The sequence below is a fragment of the Impatiens glandulifera genome, chromosome 1, assembly GCF_907164915.1.
Source record: "Impatiens glandulifera chromosome 1, dImpGla2.1, whole genome shotgun sequence".
NCBI classification, from domain to species: domain Eukaryota; kingdom Viridiplantae; phylum Streptophyta; class Magnoliopsida; order Ericales; family Balsaminaceae; genus Impatiens; species Impatiens glandulifera.
This window is the reverse complement of record NC_061862.1, coordinates 83,641,302-83,656,054: the sequence shown is the minus strand read 5'-3', so window position 1 is coordinate 83,656,054 and position 14,753 is coordinate 83,641,302. Positions and strand designations below refer to the sequence as shown.

The 14,753-nt window shown below is 34.6% G+C and overlaps 1 protein-coding gene across 2 annotated transcripts in view; it reads left to right on the top strand.

Annotated features, from left to right (window-relative positions):
• Positions 1-14,548, top strand: part of LOC124919130 (protein MON2 homolog) — a 43,597-nt gene extending 29,049 nt beyond the window's left edge. For both annotated transcript variants that reach the window (XM_047459295.1, XM_047459293.1), the window contains exons 30-44: positions 929-1,065; positions 1,158-1,336; positions 6,489-6,617; positions 6,693-6,778; positions 6,869-6,984; positions 7,386-7,498; positions 7,588-7,711; positions 7,940-8,061; positions 8,451-8,628; positions 8,702-8,927; positions 10,462-10,777; positions 12,353-12,492; positions 13,187-13,311; positions 13,399-13,600; positions 14,271-14,548. In XM_047459295.1, the coding sequence (XP_047315251.1) occupies positions 929-1,065; positions 1,158-1,336; positions 6,489-6,617; positions 6,693-6,778; positions 6,869-6,984; positions 7,386-7,498; positions 7,588-7,711; positions 7,940-8,061; positions 8,451-8,628; positions 8,702-8,927; positions 10,462-10,777; positions 12,353-12,492; positions 13,187-13,311; positions 13,399-13,600; positions 14,271-14,358 (2,281 nt within the window). In that variant the 3' untranslated portion in view covers positions 14,359-14,548. The remainder of the gene's footprint in view (positions 1-928; positions 1,066-1,157; positions 1,337-6,488; positions 6,618-6,692; positions 6,779-6,868; positions 6,985-7,385; positions 7,499-7,587; positions 7,712-7,939; positions 8,062-8,450; positions 8,629-8,701; positions 8,928-10,461; positions 10,778-12,352; positions 12,493-13,186; positions 13,312-13,398; positions 13,601-14,270) is intronic.
• Positions 14,549-14,753: the final 205 nt, after the last annotated feature.

Sequence of the window (14,753 nt, the reverse complement as noted above, 5' to 3'; positions counted from 1 at the left end):
CTCTTTTATTCTAGCAGTTAATATTCGGCCATTATATGTTCCTCAAGTTGGATGATACAAAATGTGCATTCCTAGCTTTTTACACCTATCATTGAATGTCATCTTTGGTAGAGCTTTCGTATGTAACTTGAGATCTTTATGGAATGTGAAAGAGTTCCACTATTTTATTTTCATCTCTCTTGAGATGTAGTGTGAGGATCACCATACAAAAACCAATTGATATAAGGGTCAATCTTTATTTGCTTCTAGATAGAACATTTATTGATATAGGCATTCTGAAAGTGTTCAAGTTAGCTACAAGTAAAAACGTATCTTGATAATCAATACATAAGATTGGGAAAATCCTTTGGCGACGAGTCGTGTTTTGAACCTTTCAACTGATCCATTTGATTTGTGTTTGACTTTAAAAATCCATTTACATCCTAGTGTCTTCTTTTTTTGGTGAATTCACAAATAGATCAAGTTCTATTTTTCTGTAAGGCACATACCTCTTTAGGGGCTGCACTTTTACAATGTGGATGCTTGGGAGCTTCATCATTATTGTGTGGTACAGAATTGTCATCGTGAGTGGAAATACACACATCGTAGTAAGAAGTAAACCTAGTTTTTTTTTTTGAAAAATGTCAACTTGTTATTAAAATGAGCTTAAGATGCGATCAAACGTTACAAAGGGGGAAACCAAAGTAGAAAATAGAAAACGCACTTAGCTGTGGGGTGTCATGCTAGTTCTCCTTAATTAAAAAAATTGAACAGAAATGTACAAAAAGATTAGATTCTGATGAACTCAAAGAAATCACATTTGGAGTAGATTCGTCCTTTCATAATTGAAATGAAAGTGTGGAGGAAGAAAGCATTTGGATCATATGCGTGCAAAATATTTTGAATGATCAACACATATGGTGCTGATAGAAGTGTCATATTTTTGCAGTTGCATTGACGTTGCTGCAAAATATAGTGCTCAGAAGACTGAACTCAATATAAGCTTGACTGCTATAGGTCTCCTGTGGACTACAACTGATTTTGTTGTGAAAGGATTTATTTACAAGCCAGAGGGAAAGGATGCAGGTTGAGATATCAATGCATGGTTAGCAACTATTTAGTTGTTGCCTCTTACTTCGTGCAAAACTTATGAATCTTTGTGTTCAACAAAATTTCAGAAGGTCCATATGCTTATACTCCAAAGGAAATGGATGATGGAAAGGGCAATGAAAGTTCAATCAGATCTACAAGTGGAATTACTGAACAAACTCTTTTGGTTAATGTGATTGACCGTGACAAACTGATGTTCTCTGTTTTCTCATTACTCCAAAAGCTAGGAACTGATGAAAGACCCGAGGTACAAACAACTTACAACTCTCTTTATTTGCATTGTTAAGATTCATGTTTTGCTGAAATGTTTTGTTCCTAAACACAAGGCATTTTCCAATTTGCATTTTTTTATTGTGGGTCTTTTGTCTCAAACTCGAATGGCATGCCTGTAGAAATTGTTCTTATTAGGAAATTGTTCTTATTAAGAAATTGTGGAAATATTCTAAGGAGTTTCTATAAATATCCTGACATTTTAGTAATTAGTTATGATTTTATTTGTGATTAACCTTATATTATTTTGATATATATCTTACCTCTAAATAAAGGGATCCCTTCATATAATATCATCACTTAGTTATATATGGTTAATATAGTATTTAGTTAGGCTTATGACCACAAGGTTGTGATTTCAAGATTTCATGACCATTTTCAAAAATATATTACTTATTTATGTATAATTATCAATCTTGTTTCTCTCTAAAATCCAAAAATGCTATAATAGAAAGTTTTCTCAGTATTGTCATAACTCCTATCTTCTTTTGCTGCCTCAGCCAATGGCCAAAATAGCCATTGGTAGAGGGATTAATAGTCTGTGAGGAATAAAGTAGCAATAAAGAGAAGTTAAGGTTAACAGTGAAGAAATTACAGAAGGGATGAGACCATGACAAAAATGGGGAGAGACCTTGATTGATAATGGAGAGGAAGACACCATTCATAATATGTCGAATGCATATAGTGCCTTCTTCCTAAAAACAGTATGGTACTAAAAACCTTATGCCAGACCAGCTTCTCAAATAAAATAGCAACTTCTAGAATCTTTTTGATATCTAGAATGGCCAACTGGACTTAGTTGGTTACTAGGAGTATGATCTACTACTCTCTAGCATATGGCTCATACCATACAACTCCTCGTAAGCGTGACAAGGCCTCCCCCTAAACTTTCTCTCATCCTCGAGTGAAATCTTCGTAACAACAGAAGACGTTGGCACAAACAAGTATTGTCTGTGATATGTGATAGCAGATGAGAGGGGAAGCAAATTTTTGTTGATGCTTAACTCCAAAACCTGGTTCTTATGTAAATTGGATACTAAGAAAGTCTTTGACCACTTATATTAAGATTTTCTCCCATATATCATATATTCTGCAAAGGATGGACTTTGGGGAGAAAGGGAGAAAGTGGATTAAAACTTGTGTCACATCACCTCAGTTTGCTATTATTATCAACGACGAAGTATCCATCCTTTTCAAGAGCTCGAGAGGATTGAGACAAGGAGGTTTTCTATTCACTGAGGTCATGGAGGCTTTATGGAAGGTCTTCGAGAAAGCAACTAGCTTGGATCACCACGTAATTTATCACATTCTCTTTGATGATTACACTCTTTGCCTCGCGGAACCCTTAGGTATATCCTTATCCTTTTTTAGGCATGCTCGGGCTGAATCGAGAAAAATTGGAGCTATTTTTTGTCGGGAACATCAATAATACTTAGTCTGACAAACATTTTGGGCTTCAAAGTCGGTTCCATCCCTTCAAAATATCTTAACCTTCCACTTGGAGCAAGAATTAGAAGCAAGGATATTTGGTACCCCATTGTTAAGAAAATGGAGCAAAGACTTGTGTTGTGAAAGAACAAGTTTATTTCCAAAGGGGTAGGCTTGTCCTCATTAAGAGTTCTCTGCAACCATCCCTACTTTTATGATATCTCTCTTCCCCTTACCTTGTCCTCATTAAGAGTTCTCTCGCAAGCATCCCAATTTTATGATATCTCTCTCCCCCTTACCTTGTTAATCGGAACACCACGAAGTTGTGTAGCCTAACAGGATTAAGGACCTCCCCTTATTCAACACCTCACTTCTGGCCACTTCTTTACCATTGTAATATCCAAATTTAAAAAAATAAAAGACTTCATATTTTAATGATAGTGGCTTAACATGTAGGTGACACCTGTTTGTTTTAAAAGAAATAAGTGAAATAAGGCATGAATGACACTTGGACTATTCTAAGAGAGAGAGAATTAGCAAATGGGTTTAAGATACTAGGTAAATGACAAATGTCATTATCTAATAACCTTTCAATGCATGTAGTCCTAAACTTGAAGATCATTTGTATTTTTACTCTTTAGCTACAAAGAGAGAGAATCAGGGTTTGGAGATTTGAGTTTGGTTGAAGGGAATAAAGAGAACTAAGAGCTTATAGGAAATTAGGTAAGGAAATCTATTCTTCTACAGTTTTAGTTTTTAAAATATATATATGTATAAGTATTTTGGGTATAAGATGTTGGTTTTCATCAAACAGATTTTAGGGTTACAGATTTATTGTTAAATGGGTTTATAAATGTATGGATCAAGAATGCATGTGTATTTTGATGATGAATTTGATAAAATGATAGTTTAGGATAGATGATTCTGAAATTGTTTTGATAAAAGGATAGGTTTATAATAGTTGATTCTGAAATGGGTTTTGATGAAATGAGGGTTTATGATTGATGATTTTGAAATGGGTTTTGATAAAAGAATGGTTTATGAGAAATGAGTTTCTAAACAGATTGAGTGTATTATTTCGACAATGAAATGGATTACTATAGATTTGGACTTGAAAATGAAGTTTTACATAATTATGTCGATTGGACTATTTTTATTACTCTGGACTTGATTTTGTATTGTTTGTCTAATAATGAACTATTTGTGCCTCGAGTGCCGCTTACACCGGTTATATGCGTCAACGCAAGACACTTATGTCTTGGTTGATGGCCCATGCGTCAATGCAAGACCTATGTCTTGATTGATAGCGCGTCAACGCAAGACGCTTATGTCTTGGTTGATGGCTAATGCGTCTATGCAAGACTTAAAAGTCTTGATAGATGGCTTATTAAATTATTATGATAATACAGACTTTATCTTGATCCCAGAGTTATTACTAAAGTATATTATTTTCTGTCTAATGAGTATCTTAATTACTTAATAGTTGGTTAACTTATATTGGGCTTCTTGATCCACCTGTAGAAGGGTTTGATTCTCTTACTGAGCTTGTTTAGCTCATCATTTTTAAATGGATTCTTTTCAGATAAAAACAACGACTAGTCAAGGGGATTAAGAGTGAGAAGACTATAGTAGTATAGATTAGCCGGTAAAGAGTTACTCTCTTTTTGTATTAGTAAGGATATATAGAATGTATATAATATGTAAGGAAGGTTTTTTTTTTGGTAAAAATGGAAGTCATCATCTGTTTGAACTAGAAATGAATTGACCAAAATAGTTGTAATGGAAGATGGATTTGGATAAGTTATGTGTTTCTTTTTTTTAGTAAGAAGGGTTAAAAGAAGTTCTTTTGTTTAGCCTAGCATGTTATTTTTGGCTAATGACATGCGGCGTCTGCACGCCTCATGCCTTGGTTCGGGGCGTGACAACCATTCTGGAAGAGCTTATTTAGGTACTAGTTTCTTCGGTCAGATCACCAAAACATGGGCCACACTCCACCCTCTCCTATTCTTTCCAGTTGGTAATGGCAAGACGTTCCACTGCTCCCCTTCCTGGACAGACATGTGTCTCTCTAGTGACAAGCTCTCGGATAATGAAGAGAAAGTAGATTTTGTATACTTTGTGATGTTAAACTATCATAAAGGGAGGTCAATTTGAGTTTAAGCGGGGACATGTCTGTGGGGTGTCATGCTAGTTCTCCTTTAATTCCAAAAAAATAAATAAAGAGAGGTCAATTTATTGGCAATCCAAAAGAGACTAACAAAATGATAGAATAATTTTCTTGATAAATATTTATAACCCTTTCCAACCACTTTGAGTATTTTTTTTTAAAAAAAAAACAACTTTTATTGAAAAACAAAGGTAAGAAGCGTTTTGAATACGAGTGTGAGATACAATGAAGAACTGAGAAGTAGATTTGGTATATTTTTGTGATGTTAAACATTTGCAAAGGGAGACCAATTTATAGGCAATAGAAAAGAGGCTATCTAAATGGACAATTTTCTAGATAAACCTTAATAACTCTTTTATTGGGAAGACAACTCCAACGACTTAGAGTTAATGTCTCTTGAAAATGACAAATGTGACTTTTGGAATAACACTAGTTGGATAATTCAACACCTTTCACGACTTATACGAAGCTTTTAACAAGAAGGAAGCTAAGATTGCTGATTTCTACATATTCATCAACGATCAAAGCGATTGGAAGATCACTTTCTATCGTCGCTTATCCTTCGAAGCGGAAAGCAGGCTTGCTGAGGTTCTCTTTCAAGTAACAATCTCCCGGAATCTCGTGACAGGTTTTCTGTGATTGATTCCCTTAACTTCCATACAAATGTCATTCATCATTCGACTCTCTGAGAAGTAAGCATGTGTTTCCGTTGGAAGGACCACTGGAATGCTAATATTCCCTCAAAGATATCGTTTTTTTTGTTTGGGAGGTCATTTATGGTGGAGTCTTAACCGTCGATTAGCTGAAAAGGAAATGATTTCCCATGGGCAACTGTTGTTGCTTGTAAATCATGATCCACTGTTTTCCCACCAGAGATATTTAGTCATTGCTACAAGTCATTCTCCACTTTCATGGTGTCATGTCGTACACCGTTATTGATTTCTGGGAGCAGTTGATTGTGTGGGATAATGATAGGATCATTAGCACCGTCTGAAAAACTATCCCCTTATCATGTGGTGGACAATCTAGAAGGAGTTTAACAGAAGAACATTTCAAAGAAAAGAGTTTTAGGAAAGAAAGAATCAAAGGCTTCCTCCCTTAACAGGTTTGCTTCCATCAAGAAAAGAGGAATTTGCACATGATGGGACTGTTTCCTATTGGAATCTAACACGTTTGTATCATCCTTTTCTTTCCTATTTCTCTTGCTCCTAATCATGTAATTGGAACGCTTGTATCTAACACGTTTGCACTCCCTATTATTAATTGAATGAAAACATGAAAGTTTTCCAAAATACAACAAATTAAAGCAAATGTAACTCATTCTAAATGAGTAAATGGTTAAGTCAACCAAAGGAAACATAACAGAAGAAAACAAGGCTTAAATTAGAAAATAAGATTAGATATTGGAACTTCCATAATTTTTCAGTTGATAAATCTGAAGGTCACGCAAAGAAATTGGTACTGGTAAATGAATATGTTGCGAAAAATACATTAATCCTCAATTTTGAATGATATTATTTTTTTCCCGGTTTAGGTCAGAAATTCTTCTGTCAGGACACTTTTCCAAATTCTTGGAAGTCATGGGCAGAAACTTTCAAAGAGCATGTGGGAAGATTGCCTTTGGAATTATGTATTTCCAACACTGAATCGTGCATCACACATGGTAAGTTGTAAGGATCCAAGGCTTCTTTTAATGCTAACTATCATCTTCTGAAAGTGCCATGTCTCCTGCACATAGGCTGCAACATCATCAAAAGATGAGTGGCAAGGGAAAGAACTCGGAACACGTCAAGGAAAAGCAGTTCATATGTTGATACATCACAGGTATGTGAATTAGTTCATACTGATTGGTAATTGCACATTTTTACTTTTTCTTAATGGCCATGTCAACTCATTATTTTTTAACTTTTGCAGCCGTAACACTGCTCAGAAACAATGGGATGAGACACTTGTACTTGTACTTGGAGGAATTGCACGGCTTCTTAGATCATTTTTTCCTTTTCTTAGAAGCTTGAGAAACTTTTGGTCCGGTTAGTACATATATTATGGTGTATATTTCTGTGTTACTTTCACTTACTTCTCCATGCATTCTATGATAAACACGGGCTTTTAGTACGGGATGAAAATTGTTTGATCCTATTGGCATCTAAAATTTCCTTTTGTTCTCTGATTTTTATTTTTTTCCCATCCCTCCACCCCTCTTCTTTGTAATGTTCAAAATGCTTCTTGCATTCTCTTTTTAATAAAGTTGAGGTTTTCAAAATAATAAAAAAAACTCTCAAGGAAGAAAATTATTATTATTATTAATATTATTTTTTGACAATGGTAAGATTGAACCTTTGAACTCATATATGAGAATATGTTTCCTTGGGTTGGAAGATAGTTGTTTTTCTTTTTCTCTTATGCTTGACGCACATTTGTACATGTGTAGGATGGGAATCATTGCTTCATTTAGTTGAGAATAGCATTTTGAGTGGTAGTAAAGAAGTTGCACTTGCAGCAATAAACTGTCTACAGTCCACAGTTGTTTCTCATTCTTCCAAGGTAAAGTCTATTGATTCAGACAACTATAATATTTGCTTTGTGATAGATAATGATTATGGATGATTGTTCGTATTGTCTGTTTTATGCAGGGGATGTTACCTATGGATTATCTGAAATCAGTTATTGATGTCTATGAAATCGTTCTTAAAAAATCTCCTAGTTACAGTGGAGATTCAGCAACCAAGGTGGAGCAAGAGATTTTGCATGGACTTGGTAATTCTATCATAAAACTTTATGTTGTTTATTGATTATGCATATGTGGATCACTACCTAATCATGTAAATTTATCATATTGGTCAACCTCCCCTTGATAATGTTGTTTCGATAGATGCTTGCATAATCAACATGGAGGGTTGATACTTGGATCTTCATTTCATGTTTGTGGACCTTCCGATTTTCTGTAGAATGTACTGATCATATCTTCTGGTTTGGCGTTTTCAGGGGAAGTGTATAGCCAAGCGCAAAGGATGTTTGATAGTGGCATGTATACACAATTATTGGCAATTTTACACATGGCTGTCAGACAAGGAAAGATCAACAATAGCACCTTCGAAGCGGAATTTGTAAGATGACCAATTTGTTTTTTTCTAAACGTCCAAATATTTTGATAGTTGTTAATTCTTTCATATGGAAAGTTTAAGAAAAGAAAATTCAGGTAAATAAAAATATGAAGAATATAAAAAAGGCCAGCTTTTCCAGTTTTATGTGTAAACATCACCTGCTAAGTGCTATATTTGGGAAGTAACTGTTCTATTTGTTTCTTGATGCATTGCAGTCTCAGGACAAATCAGGTTTCTGTTTTTGGTGGCATTCAGATGTTTGTTTATATATGTCTTCTAACAGTTCCACTTTATTCATCTGTATTGTTTTGTTTTTTCTGTATTATCTCTTATTTGGACTTCCAATATGTTTCATGAAAATCATCATTAAAGAGCGTTGTCTTTCATTCCAGGGGCACATTCCACCTTTGCAACGTACGGTACTGGAAGTTCTGCCTCTATTATATCCCAGTGATCATCTTTCCTCAATGTGGTCCCCTTTTCTTCGAGAGCTTCTCCAATATCTTCCAAGACTACCACAAAGTGAAAGTAATGGGTCAGAACAAGCTTGTATTGGGAATTTTAAACATGGTAAAGCCATTTGATTTAACATGGTTTTTCTTAGTTTACACAACATTGATGTGAAATCTGATTGTTTGCACAGATAGTAAGAAGTCGATAACGGCTGAGATCCCTAATGGTTCTAGAGAAATTTCCCTGAATAAGACAGACACACGTTTGGGCCCTGAATCTGACACCTCTACAGTGGCAGACATCTCAAGTTACTTATTTGCAGAAAAACTGATTCCCATGCTTGTAGATATTTACCTTTTGGCTCCGGCAGCAGAGAAGTATAATATTTTTCCCGAATTTGTCCAAGGTCTTGGGCGGTAAGATTTCCCAAACTGCTTTTATATGTTTTTTTTGTAGGAAAGTTCATAAATTGACCTGCAGAAATAACTGCCATGCATGTCACAAGATGTGTGTAAGAGATGTCATAAGTGAGATAGGGTTAGGGTTACTAATTGACCCTAGAAAGTGAGGACACGGCGAAAATAGGAATAAGTTATAGTAGTTACAGTAGCGGTTACGCCAACTCAGCTGGAAGCCGTTGACAGTAGCCTATAAATATAGACAATCAGCAATTGTAATTCTATTTTTCTTCCTTTTAGTTTCTCTCTTCTCATCTAATCTGATTTCTATGTACAGTCATATTCTTTTCTCATCTAATTTGATATCGCCTCCTATCAGCTGTCCTCTTACTAGTCTTTGATGTCTTTCATTTTCCACTAGAGGGCTGTGTAGATCAGACCCTAACTTTTGTTTGGATCCATATGAGTATCTGTTGGTTGGTTTATATCCTAGCATTCATGTTTCATTTCGCAAGTCCGGTGTGTATTTCCCTGGGTCACAACTATGCCTCCTTTGATCTAGCTACTTCCATACCAATGAAATAATTTAAGTTGTAGAGGTCTTTAATTTTGAATTCCAAACCTAACTGCTTCTTTGTTCCTGCAATGAAAATCTGTTGGTTTACATCCTAGCATTCATGTTTCTGTAAGCAAGTCCAGTGTGTATTTCCTTGGGTCACAACTATGCCTTCTTTGATCTAGCTACTTCCATACCAATGAAAATCATTTATGTTGCAGAGGTCTTTAATTTTGATTCCAAACCTAACTGTTTCATTAGTTCCTGCGATTTTTTCTCAAAAGATGTAAGCATAATGTCATAATATAAACAATTTGGATAACAACTTTTTGATCTGTGGAGTGCTTTATTGGCTGATTCTATGTATACCACACAACCTTAGACTTAGGAAACATGTCAAATCATCACGTGGTGATTGTTAAGGCAATTGGGTTTTTTCTTTTCATTTTTGCAATTTACATACTTAGTGTTTGGAATTAGAGCAGGTTGTTCCCAAAGATAGCTCCATATAAACTTCCTCCTCCAACTCTCCATTTAAGATTTCATTCTCTACATCTAGTTGATTAATGATAAATTACAATTGATAGTAAGATCCTTACATAATTGAGTTCAGCAATTAGGGCAAAAGTCTGTTTCTATTTTATTTTATTTTTTGGCGAAATGAAAAAATCCTTGTATTAAAATGTAAAAGATTTGAAGGATGCTTTTGGCCACCAATTCAGCTTTCATCCTTCCAACTTCCCCATTTGGCTTGTACTTTGATATTCTATTCTGATATGTACTTATTGTGAAAAGGTTGTTCTATATGATGCTTTTGTTACAGAAGTCTGATCTTCCTCATCTTTCATTATTTATATTGTATGTTCCCGCCATGAATCAATACTAGAGGCTGATAATGACAAGAGATAAAAATTTCTGTGTTTCAGCCTTAGCCATTCACTTAGGGGTTTTTCTTCAGTTGCAAAACACTCTAAAGCATTTATTTTTGTAATTTAGGTGTATGACAACCAGGAGAGACAATCCTGATGCTGCACTCTGGAGAGTAGCTGTTGAAGGCTTCAACCGGATTCTAGTTGATGTTAGTAAAACAAAAATTGATGGTGGAACAGATAGCAGTAAACCTGCAAGAATAAGTATGTGGAAGGAAGTGGCAGACATTTATGACATATTCCTGGTGGGTTATTGTGGTCGTGCTCTTCCTTCAAATTCTTTATCAGCTGCAATGCTGAAAGCTGACGAGTTATTGGAGATGAAGGTTTTGGATGTTTTGGGAGACAACATTCTCAAGTCACAAATTGACGCACCACCTGATGTAAGATCTAATAGTTTATTCCTTATTTCAATTCGTGATCTATTTATTTAACTTGCTACATTGAAATACTTCAGCATAAACAATTTGGAAACGCTCCTATAGACAATCCTCAATTCATAATCTAACTAGTCGCAACCAAATATATAATTTTGTCAGTGTTCTAAACGGCGGTAGGCGGTGGCGGAGCGGTAAGTGACTGCCTACTACCTCGGGTGCCTAGGCGGTGCCTAAGCGGTGCCTAAGCGGTGCCCAGGCGGTTGAATATAAATATAATAAAGATGTTCTATAATTATAATTTTACTAAAACGTCAAATTAATATTCTCTAATATAGTAACATTTAACAAAAATAAGTATGTAGACGAACTGGAGAAGAGATAGATGATTAGATGATCTAAGAAGATGTAGATGATCAAGGAGGTGAGGTGAATGAGATAAGAAACAGAAAAGAAGAAGATAAATGAATTGGAATGTAAAGAGTTATTTCAAAATTTAAATAAATAGTGGGTGATAAAGAGTTTTTTTTATTAAATATATATATATACATATATTAATATTAGTAATTAATTAATTAAAAATAATAAATAATTAAATAATCTGACCGCCTCATGTATAGGCGGAGCGGTGTTGGACCGCCTACCGCCTAGGCGGCCGCCTCGACCGCCATTTAGAACACTGAATTTTGTGAATGGTCATAGACTAACATTCTCTTGGTGTCCATTCCCCAAAGCTTGCATAAGAGCCAATTATGATATGTGTTTGGCTCTTTCTTCCAACTCCCACTTCGTAGTCTCACACATTTTTGAATGACATTCCAAGTTTCCTCTTCTGTTCTTTCTTTGTCCCCAAAGCACTTGCATTTCTTTCTTTCCAAATTTTATACACACTTGTTGCAAAGGCGCTCTTGAAGAGGCTTGAAGTGAACACTTTATTCCATATTTTTTCTTGTCACCCATCCCTTGATTTGGCTCCAGTTGTTTGGGGAGTTATCTGTCATCATACACACAACGTAGTCCATATAAAATTGAAAATTGACATTCAAAGAAAAGATTGTCTGAGTATTCATCTCCCTGTTTGCAAAGATGACACTTTTTGCCTTCAATCTTCAGAAATTTACATAATATATCTTTTGTTTTTGTATGGGAAAATGTATGGAATCGAAATTTAGTGAGAAACAGAAACAACAAAAAATTATTTATGTTTCTGTATGTGAAAACATTAGAAATGTTTCCAAATGGGGCTAAAAGCTTTCTTCCAATTGTTTGCATAGATGGAATTGTAGAAATATACCCAGAGCATATTATGCTATAATAACCCAAGTCCAACTTAATGAATACTTATCTAAACTTCTCTAAATATTAAAAGAAAGTCTATATGTTTTACAGAACATTTCTAACCCAGATTTTTTCTTTGGCATTTTATCTTTTGTTTAATCACTATAAGCGACAGGTTTGTTTATATTCTAGTTCTATTGGTTAGTCTATTTTCTTTTTCCACTTTGTGCATAATAGAAGCTAGAACTAGTGAACTGAGAACTCATATATATCCTACGACTAATTTTTCACCTACTTTTTCAGATCTTACAACGCTTGATCTCCTCCTTGGATCGTTGCGCATCTCGAACATGCTCTCTGCCACTTGAAACTGTTGAACTCATGCCTACTCACTGCAGTAGATTCTCTTTATCTTGCTTACAGAAGTTATTTTCCTTGACCAGGTAAATGAAATTCGCTTTCAAACATCACCATTTGTTTCAGAGTAGCTTGTCGAAGTAGTATTAGAGGGAGAGTTAGAATATAGAATAATTTATTGTTCATTGCTTCTCAAAGGATTACTCCTATATAAAATGATTTCCTGAAATTAGGGATTTGGTAATCACATAAATTTCCTAGTTCGGAACACTTATATTCTGGATGCGGATCCAGATGTGGAACCGCCAATAAATTCCTGACTCAATTCCGTTTCTAGATGTGATTTCATATGTCTTCATATGTTTAGATGGGCCAACATCTATGCCTAACTGGAAGATCTGACAGATTCCATTTTAATATTGCATATCTGCAATGAAGTAGAGACCTTTTAGAATCATTATGCCCTCTGGCATTTGATTTTGCAACACTGGTATCATATTTTTTCACATTATCCAGAAAAATATTCATTTGTTATGTTCTTAAAAATCACAATCATCTATAAAATAATCTGAATCATGATTTTTATACCAAATGAAAGAAAATCAAAATACACTATACTCTAGATCGTGATAAAATATTATTTGGATTATTATCCCGAAAGCAATCTTATATCAAACGAAAATATTTACTTCCAATTTCACCTTGCCCTCTTGTTTGACATGATAGTACTATTCGTTGATATATCCTTATATAATACATTTATTGTAATTATGTTCTCAGATACAATGAGGGAACAGAAGATTGGAACTTGACGAGATGTGCAGTTAGCAAAGTGTCAATTGCAATACTCATGACAAGATGTGAATACATTTTGAGAAAATTCCTGGTTGATGAGAGTGACTTAGGTGCTTATCATTGTTAATTACTCCACTATTTATTTTTGGATATTGTGTTTGTTTATCCTGTTGAGGAAATCCATGTGGACTACACAGGTGACTGTTCATTACCAGCAGCAAGACTTGAAGAACTCACTTATGTCCTTGAAGAATTAGCTGACCTGATCATACACCAAGATACAGCATCTATCCTCAATCTCCCCCCAGTTTTGAAAGATGGAATTGCAAATGGGAAACACTACAGTCGCCTGCATCTCCTTGTCCTTTTCCCTACTCTATGTGAGCTCATCAGTTCAAGGTAAATGACATTAAACTACAGTTTTGTTGGATAAATCAACCTGGGCTATGTTTTTCTGTGTTTGGATAATTAACATCTTTTAAGATTAGGCAATTGAGTTATTTAAAAAAAGTAGAATTAAACAATAAATATATAATATATGGGTGAATATGAATTGCAGCAGAAGCTTTGTTTAAGTCAATGTTGTCACTTTATACCTATCTCCCATGTTTCTGAAAAATTATTGTGTCTAAAGCTACTGCTGAGCTGAAGATATCTATTTGCATATTTTGAGTACGATTAGATTTTTTTACAAATTGAATGTTGAAAACTTGGGTAGGCAATTGGCTCCATTTGAAACACCATGCTTCTGACTAAGTTTAGTTTTCAAAAAAGTGTTTTCAAATGGATTAGTATTTGTATTATTTGTAGTTGTTTTTACCAATTCAATATTGAAGATTTGTATAAGACCCATTTGAAAACTTGTAACTTTTGTTTTTGTATCCGGTTCCAGATGAGAAACAACCAATAATTCTTTTTTACTTCGTTCTGACTAGGTTTACTCAGAATATGTGATACATAAGATCCAGAATCACATTTGCTCTCAAAAACACTTTTATGTCATTTGAGATCAGTAATCTCTTGTATATAAACATGCAACCATATGTAATGCACATGATTCGGTAAACAGGGTATCTCGGGTGAGAGAGTTAGTCCAGATATTGCATAAACATATATGCATGGAGTTGTCACTGGAGAAGCTCTCTACATCAGACTGAAAGAGGAAGAAAAAATAAATATTCTCATCTCTATTATCATTCATACAACAACAAAAGAAGAAGATGTTCTAGTTTTGGTGCAACATAGTTTTTGGGCATTTGTTGCTTAATAATTAATTATCACCTCATTCTTGTTTTCAATTGTCTGAATGTTTCTTGTTTTAATTAAACATGTACAGACTTAGCATTTGTTTATCATCCCTTGTCTTCATTTTTGATACTTAATCTTTCTCAGATTGATTGATGATGTTAAGGATCAAAACCCTATCTAAAGGCATCTTGATATTCCTAAGAAAATATTGTCGTTTAGAATCTCTTTCGTACGTTCATCATTTGTCGCAAGCCTCTTATTGTTCTAAATTGTTTGAAAATTTTAGATCTTGTAATGATTTTTT